The sequence below is a fragment of the Penicillium pulvis genome, assembly GCF_028828015.1.
Source record: "Penicillium pulvis strain IBT 33274 chromosome Unknown contig_12_segment0_segment0, whole genome shotgun sequence".
NCBI classification, from domain to species: domain Eukaryota; kingdom Fungi; phylum Ascomycota; class Eurotiomycetes; order Eurotiales; family Aspergillaceae; genus Penicillium; species Penicillium pulvis.
Genome location: NW_026643072.1, coordinates 1,893,205 through 1,912,453, shown reverse-complemented (window position 1 = coordinate 1,912,453; position 19,249 = coordinate 1,893,205). Strand labels below are relative to the sequence as shown.

General features: G+C 48.0%; 7 protein-coding genes across 7 annotated transcripts; 4 read left to right on the top strand and 3 right to left on the bottom strand.

Annotated features, from left to right (window-relative positions):
• Positions 1–39: 39 nt before the first annotated feature.
• N7503_001924 (uncharacterized protein) lies at positions 40–4,036 on the bottom strand (the record flags this gene model as incomplete). Its single annotated transcript, XM_057061471.1, has 9 exons — positions 40–346; positions 408–754; positions 816–879; positions 935–1,468; positions 1,986–2,634; positions 2,704–2,984; positions 3,052–3,759; positions 3,810–3,887; positions 3,939–4,036. 9 exons carry the CDS (start codon positions 4,034–4,036, stop codon positions 40–42), a joined length of 3,066 nt encoding a protein of 1,021 aa, XP_056925433.1.
• A 648-nt stretch (positions 4,037–4,684) lies between these two features.
• Positions 4,685–6,865, top strand: N7503_001923 (uncharacterized protein; the record flags this gene model as incomplete). Its single annotated transcript, XM_057061470.1, has 6 exons — positions 4,685–4,907; positions 4,971–5,050; positions 5,112–5,398; positions 5,452–5,769; positions 5,826–5,968; positions 6,030–6,865. 6 exons carry the CDS (start codon positions 4,685–4,687, stop codon positions 6,863–6,865), a joined length of 1,887 nt encoding a protein of 628 aa, XP_056925432.1.
• Positions 6,862–9,201, bottom strand: N7503_001922 (sodium:solute symporter family protein; the record flags this gene model as incomplete). The annotated part of the gene is made up of 4 exons (XM_057061469.1): positions 6,862–8,202; positions 8,268–8,545; positions 8,598–8,859; positions 8,914–9,201. 4 exons carry the CDS (start codon positions 9,199–9,201, stop codon positions 6,862–6,864), a joined length of 2,169 nt encoding a protein of 722 aa, XP_056925431.1.
• Positions 9,202–11,635: 2,434 nt separating this feature from the next.
• N7503_001921 (DUF895 domain membrane protein) lies at positions 11,636–13,115 on the top strand (the record flags this gene model as incomplete). The annotated part of the gene is made up of 2 exons (XM_057061468.1): positions 11,636–12,887; positions 12,946–13,115. 2 exons carry the CDS (start codon positions 11,636–11,638, stop codon positions 13,113–13,115), a joined length of 1,422 nt encoding a protein of 473 aa, XP_056925430.1.
• A 1,376-nt stretch (positions 13,116–14,491) lies between these two features.
• Positions 14,492–16,011, top strand: N7503_001920 (uncharacterized protein; the record flags this gene model as incomplete). The annotated part of the gene is made up of 3 exons (XM_057061467.1): positions 14,492–15,186; positions 15,243–15,558; positions 15,628–16,011. The coding sequence occupies 3 exons, from the start codon at positions 14,492–14,494 to the stop codon at positions 16,009–16,011; spliced, it is 1,395 nt and encodes a 464-aa protein (XP_056925429.1).
• Positions 16,012–16,787: 776 nt separating this feature from the next.
• N7503_001919 (alpha/beta hydrolase) lies at positions 16,788–17,556 on the top strand (the record flags this gene model as incomplete). The annotated part of the gene is made up of 2 exons (XM_057061466.1): positions 16,788–17,168; positions 17,233–17,556. 2 exons carry the CDS (start codon positions 16,788–16,790, stop codon positions 17,554–17,556), a joined length of 705 nt encoding a protein of 234 aa, XP_056925428.1.
• Positions 17,557–18,244: 688 nt separating this feature from the next.
• Positions 18,245–18,535, bottom strand: N7503_001918 (uncharacterized protein; the record flags this gene model as incomplete). The annotated part of the gene is made up of 1 exon (XM_057061465.1): positions 18,245–18,535. The coding sequence occupies one exon, from the start codon at positions 18,533–18,535 to the stop codon at positions 18,245–18,247; it is 291 nt and encodes a 96-aa protein (XP_056925427.1).
• Positions 18,536–19,249: the final 714 nt, after the last annotated feature.

Here is a 19,249-nt window from a genome sequence, read left to right as displayed (position 1 = left end):
GAGACTCGAGGCGGGGAACTAGGTACTTGACACCGATGCTCATTCCCAATTCCCTTTAAGTACAATCTCTTCACCCACCTCCATAGACTTCAGCAGTTCATCAATAGTCCACGGTTGATATACATAGCCAGCGGGAATATTGGTGTTATCAAATGGGCTCCCAATGTCTAGGTTAGCGAGGGCCTTGCTATAGTTTGCAATCGCGTATTGCTCCGGATCATGCTGCCAGATCCAAGTACCAAGTAATCCAACCGGCTTCGCCTGCGACGTTTTGGCATCTGAAGAGCGTTGGCGCATCTCATGGTTTAGCACACCCAAAAGTTGCAGACAGGCGACACGTTCAAACCTGCATGATAATATGTTAAGAGTCGCTCGGTATCTTCTTAAGAACGTAGTCGTTAACGAACCTAAGCTTGTTATGAACACGGGTTGCCCAGGATAGATTCTCCTTTCCTGCAATCTGCAAGCACGTTGCCAGCGAAATGGCATCTTCCATCCCCTGCGTAGCACCATTTCCAGAAGACGGGAGAAAAGTGTGAGCCGCATCGCCGATCTGAATGATTCGCCCGGTAGACGAAGCCCAGCAGGGCTGAGGTTCACGCCACATGAGTTTGAAGTCGTGGATCCTGTCTCTGGGTGTTGCCCGTATCAACTGGTTTGCGTATTCGGGCCATCCTTCGATTGTGGCTGTGTTTTGGAGGACGGCGTCTGGATCTACCAACTTTGACCATGACTCTGTGCTGTCTTCTCGGTTCTGGAATTTGGGATTAGTAAATTGAGTCAAGAAGTCGCAGGCACTTTGTGTTGTGATGTACCGGATAGGTGAGATACCATGAGATCTCATCCTGGGTTCTTCCGAAGAGCGCGTGGACGTTGTCACTAGGATGTCATTAGTCTTGTACCCTAGAAGGGTGAGTTGGAGATTGCAACGAACCCCATCCATAGTTGTGCAGAGGGTCTGTCGTTATCTAAGATAGGGAATCTTTCCTCAAAGACAGGATTTGTGAGGGCTGGATCAATGGGACAGGACGCTCGGTAGATTGAAAACCCGGTAGGACGGGCGCGAACCTCATGGCCCAGCGTGATACGAGAAGACGTGCTTCCTATCCCATCAGCGGCGATTACAACGTCGGCTTCAAGCCGCTCGCCACTTTCGAGAAAAACCCCGGCCGTGGAAGGACCCATGTTCTCGTAGTATTCAACAACTTGCTTGCTGTATTCCAGCGTGATACCGGCTCGCTCAATCTGATCCGACAACATCTTGTGCATTCTTGGACGACTGTGTCTGTATATCTTGGGTGGCTGGCTATTCTGGTCTCCAGCAGTATCCTCGGAGGTATTCAATTCGAGCGGTTTTGGGCCTGAGATCATCTCCCCAGTAATTTTATGCCATGAGATCCATGGCTCGAATGAGATACGCTCGTTTTCCTCAGCCATATCTGGCCACTTTTGCAGTGCGCGGATGGCGCTGGTGCCTATCGTGAAGCCATCACCTACAAACTCTGGATTAGACGAGATGGTGATTCATAACTGTACAGAAAAAGGGGATTTATTCACCTGATAATAGTCGCGAGGGACTTTTTTCGAGAATTCGCACGTCATGCCCTTTGCGCCAGCACTCGAGACCAGCCAGTAAGCCAGCGACACCTCCACCCACAATCAGAACAGAGATACCCGACGATGGCGACCTCGCAGGTAGTCTGCTGGTAGTGCAATTTGCGTGCGGTAGATACGTGGCACACTCTGCGTTCGGCTTGGTGCACATAATTCCGTGATAGACTCTAAGAAAGAGAAAGATGTGGTGAGCTTCGAGTGGTAAAAACCCTTCTCTTCGAATAGATCCCAATACAACAGCTGGAGGTAGTGCCCACGAACCCAGGTGTGTACATACCCCACTATTTATACATTCGATGTAGAGTTGATCCGGAGGAACGGAGTCCTGGTCCGATGGGGGCCAATGTTCACCTTAGCGCTGTCAGAAATACCTCGGAGCAAGATTCGGAGCAAGGCTCGGATCAAGACTCGGAGGAAGACTCGGAGGGTCAAAGGCGCCCGGAATTTCGCCGTAGTGACCATATGGAAACAACACATCCACTGGCATGTTGAGCATAAAGCTAAAGTCTAGTGTTTCCAGAGGTGCTTGTATATTGGCTTTCTCCTGAGCCTCTGCCCTCATGCGGTGCACCGCATTGAATACCTGCAACCTTGGAATCAGTCTCTCAAAAATCTCAGGTGGCTCTGAAGCACCCTGTTTATGAAGGTTTTTCTCTAAATGAAGAGTCAGGGCATCTTTCATCTTCTTAGTCAGCATGTCGGCTATTTGCTCAATGTCAATAGTGCTTCGAACATAATTTCGATCCCAGCCGATCTTTTCACCCTGGAAAAGAGTCAACCGGGATAGCGTGACCATTGTGAGGCCAAACTGACACCAAATCGTGAAAGGAAAGAAGGGAAACAAGTCAACTGGGAGGGAATGGATGTCATAGACAAATGACTTCACTGCCTCTAAGCAGCGGAAAAGAAGATCCAACCGCGTTGTCGAGTAGTCTCCGTACTGGGTATCGGAGACATCCTCACTCAGGCAGATTCGATATATGATGATTTCTACCGTCTGGTAATGTAGAGATAAGATGCCTTTGCGATGGGTGAGCATAGGAAATCAGCATAGAAAAAAAGGCAATGGGGCGAGATCCATGCACTGACCTGATTGGGGTGATTCGCAAGAGAAAGATGTTTTGAGTTGCTGGAGCTCTGCCTGGTGACCTCGGACTATCAAACCGAGTGGAGTGGAGACAACTGCAGAAGGGCCTAGCTCCTTAATGGGCGTTGTACGATGAACTTTATCACCGAGATGCACGACTCGTATCAATTGGACAAGATATGCATCGGTAGGAAACTCCATCGCTTTCGTCAATTCTTCACAGCACTCATCGGTGTATTTCGTGAAACGAACAGGCTCCATTTCCCTCACACAAATGGACAACCTGAGTAACCGGTCAGTATGTATATCATATGTCGGCGACAAAAGTTAAATGGTATGAATACACGTACAACACACTGATATAGTAACATCCTAGATAGATCCGGCGCTCCTCCAATGTTCGTGCGGGAATCAGATGAGGGTGGAAGTCGAAAGCTCTGAGGTAGGAAAGAGGCCGATCAAGGCTCCTTAAAGACGCTATCCCTTGATTCAAATTCAAACTGATGACTTGCGCTATTGCTAATTGCATATACACGTCGAGTTGTGCGCTGATCTGCGGTTGAATGTGGGGACCAACGGGGCCATTTTCCGGATTGGCAGATTGTTCGTATTGCCAGCGCGGGAGAGGAGCAATAGTTATAAACCAAGACAGATAAAGGAGGAGTCCCTGCAGGAGGTCTAGGCTGTGTTCACCCTTTAAGACAATGTGTTCCGCAGCATACTGCTTGACCATTTCCGCGATCTCTCGCTGACGTGGTGCATGTTGACAAGTGACCATAGTGATGTTCAGATGGAGAAATGGCTTTTCTCGACGTAGCTGATCTGCAGTAAGATGAGCCGGAATGGCAATGAATGGAAACAAAGGCATGATTGATTTTCTCAAAACATCCATATAAGCCTCATCATCTTGCCCGTCTGGCGACGCACTATCCTCGTCTGGGTAAGTTGAAGAATGCTCTGGCGAATGACTGGTATTAGATTGAGCATCCCTGGATTTTTCTGACGCGGCAAGCAACTCGACCATTCGGTCAAGTTTTGCCTCTAATGCTGAAACCTCGCTGTCCACGCTAATTAGCGAGCTGCCATGAATGAAACTCCAAATACATACAGATTCTCTTTGGCCGCTTTCGTGCGACGATGTGATCCAGGGGTCTGGCCATTACACTCTTTTTTTAGGCGCTTACAGCTGCGAATTTCTTAGTTCACATCGAGCTTGAGTAAACGACTATTCACTTACCGCTTACAGACTCCGTTTGGCTCTGGTTCACATCGTACTTTGGCTTTGGCACACGTCCTACAAGCCTTCGGCATACGAGATCCGGGTATGTCATCCATCCTGGAGCGGGCTGTCGGGCCAGGTCCCACTGCAGTGCGGGGAAAATAGGAATACCGGGGCTATTCTGTGTTGATGATCAAGCAGTGGGTGACCAAAGGGTAAAGAACTGGACGCGGAAACGGAGTTTGTGACTTCTCATTCCTCGTTGGTCCCGCCGCCCCACTTATCCCGCTTCATCATCACTTGAGTGAGCACAGCTGTCAGATAACATCTGAACATAGAGTATATGACAGCGATGAAGGGTGATACATAAATGGATTCGTTCTCTGTAGAAAGATGGAGAAGGAGGATGGAAAAGGAACATGGAAAAGGAGGGAGATCTCTATACACATGCCTGTAATGATAGAAAGACACCTGAGGCGTCCATGACATGTGAGGATTTTCGACCAAACAGATCACAAAAAGAAGAGGGTGAGTTGCTCTAAAAGAACCAAAGAGTATGCTTCCCAGCATTGATTTTGTCAAATTCCAGGGTACGGTTTCCATACACTAAGTTTGTGTCCCGCCCCCTCCTTTGCATATGAAGCGGGGCCCGCAGTGTGTGGGAATGTGGGACCTTGGGAACATTGAATGAATCCAAAGGAGTTATATTGGAACACTCTCTCCCTTTCAAGACTTTATTGAAATTTTGCAGATCGTCTGAAATCATGTCTGCCTCTGACTATGACACAGACGTGGTGATATGTGGTTGCGGCCCCACAGGAGCAATGCTTTCTGCATACCTGGGCCGGATGAACATTTCAAATATTGTTCTAGAAAAGGGATTGGCAATCACGACAGATCCACGTGGAATTGCTTTGGATGAAGATGGGATTCGATTGCTTCAGGGACTGGGATTGTATTCATCCATCTACACGAAGATTGGCACCTGTAAGCATAGTACAGTGCAGTTCAGACAAAGAATGATAGAGATGACTAACCGCTGAGTTAAAGGTATGAACACATTCAAATTCATTGGAGGTCCAGACCCCATCTTAGACCAAAAAGGGTTTGTTGAGATGGACTACGGAACAGTAGGGTTTTTCTTCTCCTTCCCAATGACCAGAAGCTTACTACGGGGCAATTCTCACATAGACAGAAGGCGGGACGGGACATGTAGGTTTTATCTGCCACAAACAGCCGGCATTAGAGCAATGTCTACGCGATGCTATGGACACTTCAAGTCACTGTGATCATCGCTCCGGATGTGAAGTGATTGAGCTCGCTGAAGAGGATGAAGGTGTCTCATGCAGATACCGGGATTCTAGCGGAGACGAACGTCAAATCAAGGCCCGCTTTTTTGTCGGAGCCGATGGAAAGACAGGTTTCACGAGGAAACGGTATTTGGAGCCCCGAGGTATAGTTATGGAGCAAGCGCACCAGTACGATATGATTTCCCATTGAAAAAGTATACTACAAACTAACGGTACGACAGAGCCTTCTATGAAGAGGTATGGGTTGCATTGAATTGGAAAATCAGTCTTCCAACCGAGAAGACCCACCCAGAATTTCCACTGTGGAGCTTGGGCTATACACCTGAGCAAGTCTATGATTTGTTCTTCCCTAGCAATTTCCGGTTTCTTTGCAACCCGAATAGGCCATCTGTCTGCGGGAGATTTGGGCTTCCCTCAGATAGACTATGGAGATTTGAGTTTGTAGTGCTCAAAGATGAGGATGGAGAGGAAATGTCAACGCCTGAAATGATTAAGAAGGTCGTGTTTCCGTATATCACACACTCTGGGGCGCGATATGGGTAAGTTTGTGTCTAGCTAACATCATTGACACGAATGCCTTACTGAGACATCCCAGATTATCAAAGGACATTGCTTTTCCGGAGGATTGCATTCAGGTTCTGCGGTGTCGTCCGTTCAATTTTTCTGCGCGAAGCTGCAACAGATGGTCTAATGGACGGGTGATTCTGTGTGGTGATGCTGCCCACGTCTTCCCACCCTGTATGTATACCTTGGCTCCCACTGTACCGGATCCTTTGGAACTGACTCAATCTGATTGTAGTCGGAGGGCAAGGAATAGCATCCGGTTTTCGAGATGCTATCTCCCTTGCCTGGCGCCTCGCACTTCTCTGTCGAACCCAGCCCCAGAAATCTAGGTGGCACGAAGATGTATTGTCAGCATGGTACATGGAGCGCAAACAGCAACTGGAGAGATCGCTCGCCGCCACTATTGCGAATGGAAAGTTCGTATCAGAGAGCGACCCGTTGAAGATATTGTGGCGTACTGTGTATTTCTGGTTCGTACACATGGTTCCATCGTGGCGTGATGATCTCCGACGCGGCCAGCGCAAGCATGGTATGGTTCGATACGAGCACACTTCGGATAAACTTCCATTTTTACCGGAGTACAATGGGGGTGTCTGCCTTCCTCAGGTATACTGCAAGGCCGTTGGGAATCCACATGGGGATGTTTTCTTCACGGATGATGTTATATTCGGCCCACAAAAGCGGGGACTGTTCCAGCTGATGGTTTACTTGAAGGACGTCAATGAGCTCCCCACAGCACAAAAAGAGATTATGGACATTGATGACCATTCAAATGGCGAGATTCGGGCCACCGACGCGACATTCCTCATCGAGGACCCTTCTAGCCAATTGAGCGACACTGCCCACAACGTCTTTCGACTAGCCACCGGAGATGAATTTGAAGAATCTCCGTTATGTGAAAGAAGACCTGCTCCACGATTCTACGATCCAGGATATCTTGCAAAAGAGCTTAGGGGAGGGAAGTTCGTGATTTTGCGCCCTGATAGATTCGTTTTCGCTGCATGTTCTTCCAAGGAGGAGCTGTGGGATGCGACCAGAAGCGCGACGATGTATTTGAGTGGTGTAAACTAGTTTCCAGAACCAGACTGTGGACCCCAATTGAAGAATTTCATAGAAGCGTTCCAAATTCCCCGAGCTCCCGTTGCAATTGCGTGCCTTCCATCATAAAGCGGGTAGATCACAACCGCACCAAATGCGCCAAACTGCCAGATGATAGCAACTGTTGTCCACCCAGAGAAGAACGACTTCGTGAAAATGTAGTCCCGGTACAGTGGAAGTGGCCAAACGACGACGGTGACCAGGAAGAGCACCACGAACGAAACGCATGCAACTTTGAGCCATTTATGGAGCTCTTTCAGCGTTGCGTCATCAAAGGGATGTTGGATATCATCGAGGCTGAGTTGGAGTGTAAATATGGATGGGGATGTCGTAGGGCTTGATTTTTCTGCAAGGGCATGAATGCGCTCTGGGCTCAGGTCATGTTTGGGTTCTGACTGGATAGTGGCAGGCATAGAGTTCACCAAGCTCTTGGGATGTTTCAGAGCACTCGATGGATCTTCTTCATTGGATTCAACACCCTCGTTGAGTGTGCTGGTATCTGATGCAGCGTGAAGCTGTGCCTCATCAGTCAGTTCGATGCGGAGGAACTCACGCCAGTCAAATTGATAAGGATTATAGAGAGACAACAAGACTGAATAAAGGGCCGGCGAGAAGAAGGATGCAATAGCTGCATAGAGAGCGGGATACTCGTTGGACGTTGTATCGATGTTAACAGCCCCATACATTGATTTTGCTGTTGCTAACCAAACAGCAAGTCCTGTAAAGAACCCTAAGATGGGAGCCACAATGGCAGCGAGACGGGTTTGACGCGACCAGAAGAGTGTCAGAATAAGCGGAATGATACCAGGGCATGAGATGACCGGTCGCAGGTAGTTAATCCAGGTCATGTTCGCTCCGCCGTAGTTCATCGCGATAGAGATACCCGTTATGAAGATACCGTGAATGACCACTGTCAAATGGCTGACGCGTACCAGTTTCTTGTCGGTCACTTTGGGGTTTAGGTAGGTCTTGTAGATGTCGTAAGAGAGGATGCTGCTCACGGCAATCATAGATGACGAAACGGTGCTGGTGAGAGCCATAAATAGAAGGAAAAAGAACCCGATTATCCCTTTGTCGCCAAGCAGAGCTTTCAGTGTATAAGGCATGACCATGCCCATGCTCACCTCGGTCGAAGTGAGGTCACCGGGGTAAGTTGGAAAGATAGGCGTATTGTGGATTGCGCGGGCTGCAAGCCCGATGACCGTTCCTAGACCCCACGGAATACCAAACACCGCGATCGCAGCAATACTGTATCCAGGGACTGTGGCGCGAACCTCTGTTGCGAAGGACTTTTGCCAGAATGCGGTGTCCTGTTTATCCCAACATTAGCTTATGACTTTGTCCCAATTTTCGCATAGGGGGAGTCACGCCTTACCATGACAACCAAAGCCAAGTTTCCAAATTTCAAGATCAAGCCCCAGATGATGGCTCCCTTTGACTTGAAGGTGAGCAATGAGCCGTCATAGTTACCGGAGATGTAGTTTTCTCCCGCAGTAGCAACCACCTTGTCGTAGAGTCCACTCAATCCACCCACCGCAGAATTAGTGAGTACAGCCAGGGTGAAGTAGATGATAAGAATCAAGGCGATGGTAGTGTGAAGATAATCGGTGAGGAATGTGGCTTTGAGACCACCAACAGCTGTATAGAGGACCACTTTGTAATACTCAGTAGATGGTCAACATGGGTTGGATAGAGAACAACATACCTCCGAGTGGAATCAGAATAGTCGCTGCCACAAAGTTCATACCGGAGACTCCGTAGATGAGCTGAGACCCAGTCATGATCATAGAGGCGCAACCGAAAACATTGTTTACCAAATTGAGGACAACAAACACAAGATGTCCGACTTTCCCATATCTCATGCGCACAATCTCCAAGGAAGTGTGTGCATATGGAACCCGAATCTTTGCCATGACACCGAGGGCTGCCATCAATGCGATCTGGAAGCAGAGACCAGAGCCCCACCACTAAATCTTTGTGAGCTTGCGACCAAAGCTTTAGGTAAGAGTTCATGGGCATACCAGTGGAAGTGCCAATCCGTATCTGTAGCACATCGCCGCTGCTAAGACCGTCTCGTTGATCCACATCCATGAAGAAAACACTGCTGAAGCTGTGAGACCCGTACCAACAGATCGATTGGCGACCATGAACATTTCGGATTTCCCTGAATCCTCAGAGAGATAGGCTCTTTGAACCTTGACAGCTAACAGGATGACACCACAGAAGAGCACTCCAAGGCCGATAAGCAGACCATAGGCTGCACCTTGAGGGATCAAGGCCAGCTTGGCCGTATCTATTGTGTTCGACATGGTTAATGTCCAAAGACGATGAAAAGATGTCGATGACAACCAGTCCGGATTGCTGGATACTATGATATACTTATTTAGTCCAGGGTCCAGATAGCTTTAGCGTCTAGTCTGTTCTATAATACGCGTCCAATCACGAATTTCGAAAAACGCGTAATAATATAGAAAAAAGGTCCGAAGTGTCGTAGGTTCTTGCGTACTTCGTGTCCGCTATTGCGTTATGCAGGAAGGCTAGCTTTGACATCCCTTGGCTAGATTTGTGATTCAATCTCTAAACATTATCTGTCAAGGTTGAATAAATTGATGCGCAGCTACCTATTGTTTGGCAATGTAGCTCTAAGCAGATGCAAAATAATGTCGAAACTTTGAACTGCAAGCTATGAGCATGTCAGGCAGCTTCAGCAAAAACATCGCAGCTGGAGATACGTGAAGTACCTTAATAGCTAGCATCTCAAGTCCGACCAATAGAGTTTGATTGTCAAGATAAAGTCTTGGAAGAGAAAGAAATGATTGATGACATCGGGTCTTGCTACCAATGAGATTTGTTGATTACCCCTCGGATTGCGTGCAATAATCACTCGATGACGATGGAATCGCTCGCTATCACGAACCAACAAGAATGCCACAAAATCCCCCCGCACCACATATTTAAGCTAGGATGATATTTTGTCGGCCGATAGAATCGATTTTGACATTACTGTTAAGAATAATGAGACGAGGAGTAAAAAGTGATCATGGATCATGTCAGCTTCTCAAATCAGCAGAATCCTCTACCTGGGAATCAAAATAGCTGACTCTCAGCCACACAGGCATCATAAATGCCAGATCAAAATATGGTAAAAACAATAGAGCGAGTTCGGAGCCCATGGAGCAGTCAAAAGGATATAATGATCGCTGTTACCGTGTATCTAATCTATAGATACACGATACTCCTGGTCGCAATCTTGCAACGGTGAGCCTAATTGAAGTTTGCGTGGAATAGAGTGCCACCACATACAACATGGAACTGCGACACAGAATCAAGGCCTCTTGAAACGTTTGCCAAACGTTACCGGATTTGGAACGAGCTTCACAACGCTCTTCGGAAAGCTTATTTGCACCTTCACCGTCAGAGTAAGTCGCTTGAGCATCTCAAACAGAGCCTAATTTGTGGAACACACTCGTTGCTAACGAGTGGTGTAGGTGAGCTCCAGGCTAAGGTTCATGAAAGCTCTGCGAGCGTTGTGGGTGACCTGATAAAATAGTAAGATGAAGCTGGAATGAGCGGATTAACCTTGCCAAGATTCAAAAACTTGGAGCTTTCGGTCATAGTACCAGCGTCCATATGTGCGGTGGATTTGTTTTTCGAACTCTGTTGGAGGCTCTCGTGCGGCAAAGCTGACAAGAAGCCGCCACTGCCCGCAGACCATCCGGAAGTACACCCAAATGACATGCAAGACAGGGAAGGCTGACATACCGGCTGAAGAGAGATGAAAGCGCCACCAGTCAAATGGATAACCATCAGGTTATGCATGGGATTGAGTGTGTCCATGATGGAGAAAACTATGTGGAGCGAGATGTGGTTGGAGTGAGTGTTTTCACTCTCTTTCTTAAAAGGCCCGGCATGACACATCGCACGTTCTCTTTACACTTACAACGGAGCCTACATTGCCCTTCAAAGTCTCATGGGGCTAATTTGACTAGCATAGCCAAGCTATTCAAGGATCAACTTTCATTGCAGATGAGCAATTCTGTCTGAGCATAATTGCCTTGAACTCGAATATTTGGGAACCAATTTGAACTCCGGCTTGCAAAGGAGGATTTATGAATTCTTTCATTCATTTGTCTAGCATATGATACTTGGTCTCGAACCTTTCAGGATCTATCATGTATCATTTGGTTGTCCTAGCGCCATCCTGAACCTTGGAACGCCCCACTTTGACCGTACTTCCAGAATTCCGCGAAAGAATTTTGAATACTGAACTGCTTATGAGGAACACTAGCCCTCTACACCGTTACAATTTTTGGCTTATCTCCTAGAGTAAGTACCGTCTAGTGACATTCTGTTTTCTCCTCTATCACTCACCCAACCGTGGCGAATGGAACTTGGTAAAGGCGAGATAATAATGATTTTGCCGACAAGATCCTGAAGCTAAGAAATAGCCGAGTTGGTAGTGGGGCTTTTGGCGTTCTGACTCCAACTGAATACCCCAAGGAAGGGGAACGGTGATCCTTATTGGCCCACACCTTCCATGAGGCATCCCGAACTATGGCGTGCTTTTGCGACAGGCATTAGTTGGGAGACTAAAAGCAGAATCTGAGCTCGCTTGTACGAAGAGAATCTGGTAGGGAGGATGGCGAAAGTAGATAAATATAAGCCCGCTCTTGTTTTGGGCGAAAGGTGGTAAACTTTACTCTACCAAGCTTTTTGGCGTCAGCCAAGCATTCTTATCCAGCCATGGCGCTCGCCGATACCATTGAACACGCGGGTGTCATACCAGTGAAGCGCATTTGGTACCGAACAACACTATTCAATGCCTGCGTAATTGGGTTTGTCGGCTTCCTTGCGCCTGGGTTATGGAATGCCATGAACTCATTAGGAGCCGGAGGAGAAGAGAAGCCATTCCTGGTGAACGCAGCGAATGCTCTGGTATTTGGTCTGATGGGAATTTTTTGCTTGTTTGGAGCACCGATCGCAAACCGTATTGGTCTCAAATGGGCGCTTGTTCTCGGCGCAACGGGGTATCCCCTGTACTCTGCAGGCCTGTACACCAACGACCGCTTTGGTAATGTCTGGTTCGTCCTGGTGGGCTCTGCGGCTTGTGGTATTTCTGCAGGGCTGTACTGGGCCACAGAAGGTGCTATTGCTATTGGGTATCCGGAGCCTGCTAAGCGTGCGCGATACATCAACCTTTGGGTTGTATGGTCGATGATGGGGCCTATCGTTGGAAACTCGATCGTTTTGGGCTTGAATATCAATACCGATGGAGAGGGCAGTGTCGGCTATACAACCTATATTGTCTTTATTGCGTTGCAGTGTCTAGCTGTTCCAGTCGCCCTTCTTCTATCACCACCGGAAAAGGTGCAACGTGATGACGGAACGGCTATCGTGGTTCGGCCGGAGGCGTCTTGGAAAGAGGAGTTCCAGGCTTTGTGGCGCACTTGCAAATTGCGCAGCGTTATTCTACTGTTACCCGTCTTCTGGGCGATCTACTTCAATGAGTACTCCAGCAACTATGAGACGTACTATTTCAGTGTCCGTGCTCGTGCCCTTATTGCCTTCTTAACCGACTGGGTCGCCATCATTGCATCACAAAGTTTGGCACTATGGTTAGACTGGAAGAAGTTCGATCGCAAAACTCGAATTACATACTCATGGTACTGGGTTATCCTCGTCCACCTTGTCACCTGGATCTACGCATGGGTTGTGCAGTCAGAGTACACAGCTAACCCGCCCTTCTTTGACATCTATACCCCGGGATTCGTCAAAGGTGCCTTCACTCTTTTCCTTTGGCAGTTCGCCCAGCAGACGGGTGAGAATTGGCTTTACTATTTGGTTGGTGAAATGACCGACAACATTGCCGAGCTTACTCGGCTTACTGGTATCCTGCGTGGCCAAATGAGCTTTGGCGAGGCTGTTTCATATGGCCTCAATACTCATGAGTGGTATGGTGGTCGCGCTCCGATGGCGGTAAATACAATACTTTTAGGTGAGTTCTAGGAAAGATATCAGGTAGTGTTCACGTCAAGTGCTGATTCATACCTTAGGTCTCTGTGTCATCCCCACATGGATTGTCGTACGCAAATTTGTCCCAGATGAAGAGCCCATGAGCTTGTCTACCGAGTCTGATCAGCAGATTGAGACGGAAGTGATTGTTAATGATAAGGAGAAAATATTCCGTGATGTCGGTCAGATCCCTTTTTGCGAGGACCAGTGACCACCTTACATGAGATGAAGTATATCGCAGGATAGGATGGGAGGCGTTCAATATACAGATCATTATGTGGTACTTGCCATGATGTGAAACCTGCAATGCCCGGGCTTGTTACATTATGCCTTGTCTTTATTTTCCTCGGTAGATTCTGTATACGCATCGTGAATTCAAAGTGACTCCTGTGTGTTGGTGAGTCCAGTCGATCATGCTTGGCCTATATAAGCTCCACATGCATGGAACATGTACCGCTCGAAAGGAGAAGCGAGGAGACCTATGATATTTTTGAATATCTGATACACGTTCCAAGATTGGAGTGATGGAATAAGCCTTCGAGCTAGATGAAAATTTTGAGTATGAAGATCTGGCGACGCGACTGACTCCGGAAACCATTCATCACAATGCTGCCAAGATTTCTCATTCAACGTAATATTCTTGGTCCGGCCCAGAGACGGAATATGTTCCATTCTCGGAAACGCTAAAACATGCAATTAATCTATACTGAAGGCATCTAGTACTTCCATAAGGCCGTGATGCATCCCTGATGGAACATTGGAAGGTCTGCGAGGTACGCGATATTCGAAGGGATCGCACCTTTAACTGATGTGATTGGAGGGAAATTGCGTATTCAACCCTAGACCACAGCAGTATCAAGCTTTCTCATGTTCGCGCTAAATACTAACTTGCTACTCGTGAAGAAGTGCCACATCCGGGCGTCAAGTCCGCACTCCGTCTCCACCAGCGCCAGGCACCCGGTACCTAACTCGAAGTGTGTCAAACTTCGATTTTCAAACACTGCCACGCGTTCAAATCAGACTGAGGAGATAAAAAACCTCTCGTGACCTAAATACGACAGTGGTTAAATTCTATCATATGTTCACATGCTCATATGGCGGTCAAAATGTTTCTAGTCGCATGATGCACGTCCTCAAGATACAAGATAAGCACCCCCGCATCTAATCGGATCAAGGCTTAGCCTTATCCAACACAGAAGCGAGTTAGAGACTATAACGGGCCTCCGTCGGAAATAATGAAGAGGGGAATAGTTGTCATTGCGCTAAATCAGTTTGTTAAATTACTTTCGCAATCGCGACAAGGTTACTGGTGCGGATGCAGAGGATCATACTCACCACCCAATAGCTCATCTCAAATGCTACCAATAACATCACCATTAACCATGGCGCTAAGCCAAATTGAAACAACGTTCCTGAAGATACCCTATGGCGCCGGCACGGAGGTCCTGACGAAGTGAAATTACCTCTATACGTAAACCCCGCTCATATATGGACTCAAGTATTTAAGAATCGCCAACATGCCGTCTAGGGCTTTATTTCCTCATTCGTATCAACAACCCCCAGCTTGCCTACTCTTTCACTATCAGAATGTTTCGCGTTGCTGGCCTGGCGGCGCTGACCCTTGCGGCCTTGGCGGCCCCGGTGGATGCTGCTCCCCTGGAGCGCGCCACCGTTAACCATGTCGCTAAACGCACGCTGCAAAACCGTAATGTTGATCTCGATGTCAGGACTTGGAAGCCCACCGCTCAGCTTGGCTCTCGCGCTTCGGCCAAGTCCTCGCAAACCATGAGCTTGAAGAAGCTCAAGACATCACGGGCCAATCCCCGTAGCGCGGCGTACCTGAAAGGCCTGACAGGTCGAGCTTCCAGCTCCACTACCTCTGGAAGCAGCGAGCTTATCTCTTTGTTTGAGGGAGAAGAATTTGCGACCTCCATCACCCTTGGCACCCAATCCTTCGATGTGATCGTTGATACTGGATCCAGTGACACTTGGGTCGTCAAGTCAGGCTTCGAGTGCATTGATCTCGATACTGGAAAGAAGACATCGACGTCAACCTGTGAATTCGGCACCACGTACACTGTTGACAGCACCCTCAAGACAATCTCTGGCGAGGAGTTTGAAATTGAGTACGGTGATGGTGAGTACCTGTATGGCTACATGGCCACCGAGACAGTCACCCTGGCCGACATTACTGTTGACCAGGAGATCGCTGTTGTCACCGAGGCTGCTTGGGAGGGAGATGGAACTACCTCCGGTCTGACTGGTCTCGCTTATCCTGCTCTGTAAGAGAAACTCCCCTAGGCTGCTATGGCCACATGCTAATAAGAGGATGTGACAGGACAAGTGCTTACTCCGAGCGCACGGAGGAGCAGGAGGAGTACAACCCAATTTTCACGACCATGTACGAAGATGGCTTGATTGATTCCTACTTCAGTCTCGCTATTCTCCGTGATGTGTCCGGTGACGCGGGCTACCTGACACTTGGTGGCTTGCCTCCAGTGAACTTCACCGAGACCTGGACTACCACTGACATCCTGATCACTTCGATCTCGGGATACAGCAAGGCTTACGACTTTTACACCATCAACATTGACTCCGTCTCAATCAACGGCGAGACGGTTTCTAGCTCAGGAGGGTCTGATATTCAGTACATTGTAAGGCACTCCTGGTTAACCACACTGTATAGAATTCATTTGAACGAATATGCTGACGCAATACGCTAGGTTGACTCTGGCACCACTCTGAACTACTACCCCACTTCTGTTGCCGACGCTGTGAATGCTGCCTTCTCTCCCGCTGCCGTATATAGCGATGATGAGGGCGCTTACGTCGTTGACTGCGATGCCACACCCCCAACCCACACAATCACCATTGGTGGCACCGCCTTCACCATCAACCCGCTTGATATGATTCTGTATGCCGGCACTGATGACGATGGAAACGACGTCTGCATCTCCGGTATTGATGATGGTGGTGATGATTCGTCTGAGGATGTTTACATCCTTGGTGATACTTTCCAGAAGAATGTAGTCACTGTCTTCGATGTTGGCGCCGTTGAGATGAAATTCGCGCCTCATGTGGATTACACCTCCAACGACACCTACTAAGCTGGACATGGAAACATCATCGGTTTCAAGTTGAGAGGCTGGGCTGATTTCAATGGGGTTTCCAACACCAGTTTAGATCGGCCGTCTCCAAGGTACCTATGGTCACTTTGGGGATTTATCTAATGCGAGAATGTGTGCTCGAGTTCGTTTAATGTTCGCCAAGTTATGTTTCAAAGATTCGCCTATTCGTATATACAATCAAGGCAAATATTTCCTTAGTGACTACTTTCTGATAGAAATCTATTCACATTCCATAATTCCAGTTTTTCGCCAAGATTTGCACAGTCTCAGAGATCCTCAAAGATCGCTAGAGTCCTCACTAGTGTGTTACGATAGCCACTGGGAATCGTATACATGGAATACATTTTGTTTCATTACGCGCTGGACTGTCCACGGGCCGTTGGATTAATGCGGAGACTGCTCAAAAAGGTTGCCCCACGGCCCCCACCACGACCCTCTCAGCCGCACCAGGAACGAGGGATGAACGCCGTGTGATTGAGCTATCTTGCACAGACAAATTAAAGCACCGACGTACTGATGGCTGACAAGGATGCATTTTTGGCATGCAGTGTTCTCTCTCACCCCGATAATTGTTCCCAAAAGTGGAAAAGGGCATCATCTACTAATGCACAATCGGGTCTAGCCGTCTAACCCCGCGCCCCGAGCTTGCAGCTATGATTCCAGACCACCTTACCATCCGCTTATATCCTGATCAGTACTTATCCTGCAGTCGTCCCTAATTCTATTCATATACAGATATCTTAGAGATATCCACCATGGCCCCAACCGTCCTTTTCGTCCCAGGCTTATGGGAAGGACCAACGGTTTTTGAGAAGGTGATTGCTCTGCTCAAATCGAGCGAAGTGTCAGCTGAAGTAGCCACATTGCAAAGCACTGGCACCACATCACCCGGAAACCCAGGGATGAAGGACGACGTCGCAGCTATTCGCGTCCACATCAACACAATTCTCGCTCGCGGAGAGGACGTGCTACTAGTCCTACACTCAGCAGGCGGGTTCCTTGGTAGTGAGGCAATGCAAGGGCTCGACAAGAAAACACGCGGAGAGGAAGCCGGTGTAATAGGGATCGTATTCTTGGCAGCAGCCGTCTTCCCAGAGGGATACCAGCACCAACCATTACCTTTCGCTGTGGTGGAAGTTCGTGCATTCCGCATCCAAAAATTGACAAAAGACCATGCTAACGTGACCGTGATAATCGTAGGGCGGATCATCTTACTGTGCGCAACCGGAGACCTTGCTACTTGGCGATTTGCCCGATAATGAAAAGGCCGCATGGCTTGCCACCTTTCAAGCACAGCCCGCGGAAGGATGGGACGATACTGTTAGTTATGCGGGGTGGAAGGACGTGCCTAGTGTATATTATATCTGCGAGGGAGACAATGTGCTGCCGGTTTCGCTTCAAGAGCAGCTGGCTGCTTTGGCGGGTAGCGAGATTGCGCGATGCAGTGCTGGTCATTTGCTTATGCTGAGCCAGCCAGATGTTGTGGTTGAGGCTGTTAAGACAGCATTGGGCTGGGCGGATTAAGTTTGGGGTGAAATCTATCGAGGTAGCGGTCGATGGCCCGGGGGCCGTCGTATTTTGATCTTAGGTCCCGAGGACAACAATCACAGACTGGAGAGCAGTTCAGCATCTCTATTTACCGTAGGAATCAGAGACAGTCACTGTGGATTGGATATTGTTCTACAAAACAGCCGGTCGGTGCTTGTATTTGTAAGGGCTCTGGGGCTTCGTGGACCGCGTAATATCGACGAAGACGTTCTATCGCAGTCCTAAAATAGGATTCCCTTCTCCTCTGCTGGATGGTCCCTATGCAGAATTCAAGCCTCTTATGTTTGGAGTGAGATAACCAGGGGATACAGTGGTAGAAGGACAACGGGCCAACTGTGATTATCTGAGCAGCAGACAGTGTTACAAATGCGTGATCGATCAGGGCCGGCACCTATGCAAACTCGCTATGCACATTGTTCGCTGACTTTGAGAGGATTCGAAGACCGCAATTGGATCTGCTAGACTGTTGCAAGTGGGGTTTTTTTGTATATCATTCAATACAGAAAACCTAATAAAATAATTCATACTGTACAATGAAGCCCACCGCCATCATTATTGAACTTCAACTCGAGCAAAGACAGATCCAACTTTTGTACGCCTCAAATAAACCCAAAAACAGTCCGTACATCTCCAAAGATCGCGTATCAACGTGTAAGATGCACTGTTAAGCCTTTACTACATATCCATAGATGTTACTCGAAGCGTTGATGTCTCCAACACCCATGACAGTTCGGTAAACTTGGGAGCACTTCCCTTGCTGGGTGAAGAATTGGAGTGTTCGGGCACCATTAGATCCAGTCCAGCTGATACTGGCACCCCGGGGGATGTTAATGGCTGTACAACCCTGGGTGTGGGTTCCATGAATGTCTATTCCAGTGTTTGTTCTAAGCTTCCATGCTGAAGTCGTGCTCAATGACAGAGCGAAGAGGTAAGTCAAGAGGAAAGAGAGCTTCATGGTTGTTTCTATCATCGATTAGTTCTGATGTTATCGACTGCTCAAAAATGTAGTCTTGCATACTGATTTGATGAAATAATTAGATGTTAATATTTGACTTAGTGCACACTGCTTGATGTCAAGAGGAAAATAGTATCAAATAGTGCGTGCTAAATACTCTTTTTGAAATCATGATGTCACTGTTCATGCTTGACGTCCATGCAAGTGTTGAGTAATCGCAGTGAAAATACGGGGTAGGCCCATGAACTGTCTCGTATTGCAATTAGAACCATGCCTATGCCATGGTAGATAGCTAAGTCCTTCCAGTAACGTGGTCAAGAACGGTGGGTATATGGTCCATCCAGCGGTCGAACCGATATAGGCTAGCTCTAGCCCTGGACAGGTCCGTGACTTGCCGGGGTGTTGTCCCACATGCTAGTGCCTATAATTTTGAAACTAGTATTTTGATAAATTTTCGACCATTCAAAAGGCTGCGGTCGGCGCCACTGGGCGTCCCGGTGTGTTGATGGATGAACAAAAAAGAACCAAAAAAGAAATGCATCATCCGTGAATCGAACACGGGCCTCGTCGATGGCAACGACGAATTCTACCACTAGACCAATGATGCTGAGTCATGAATGAAGCTCTCAAATAATGTATTAGATATAAGTATATTTAAAATGTAAAAAAAGACTCGTAACAAACTATGCGACTAGAGTCCAATACTCAAAGTTA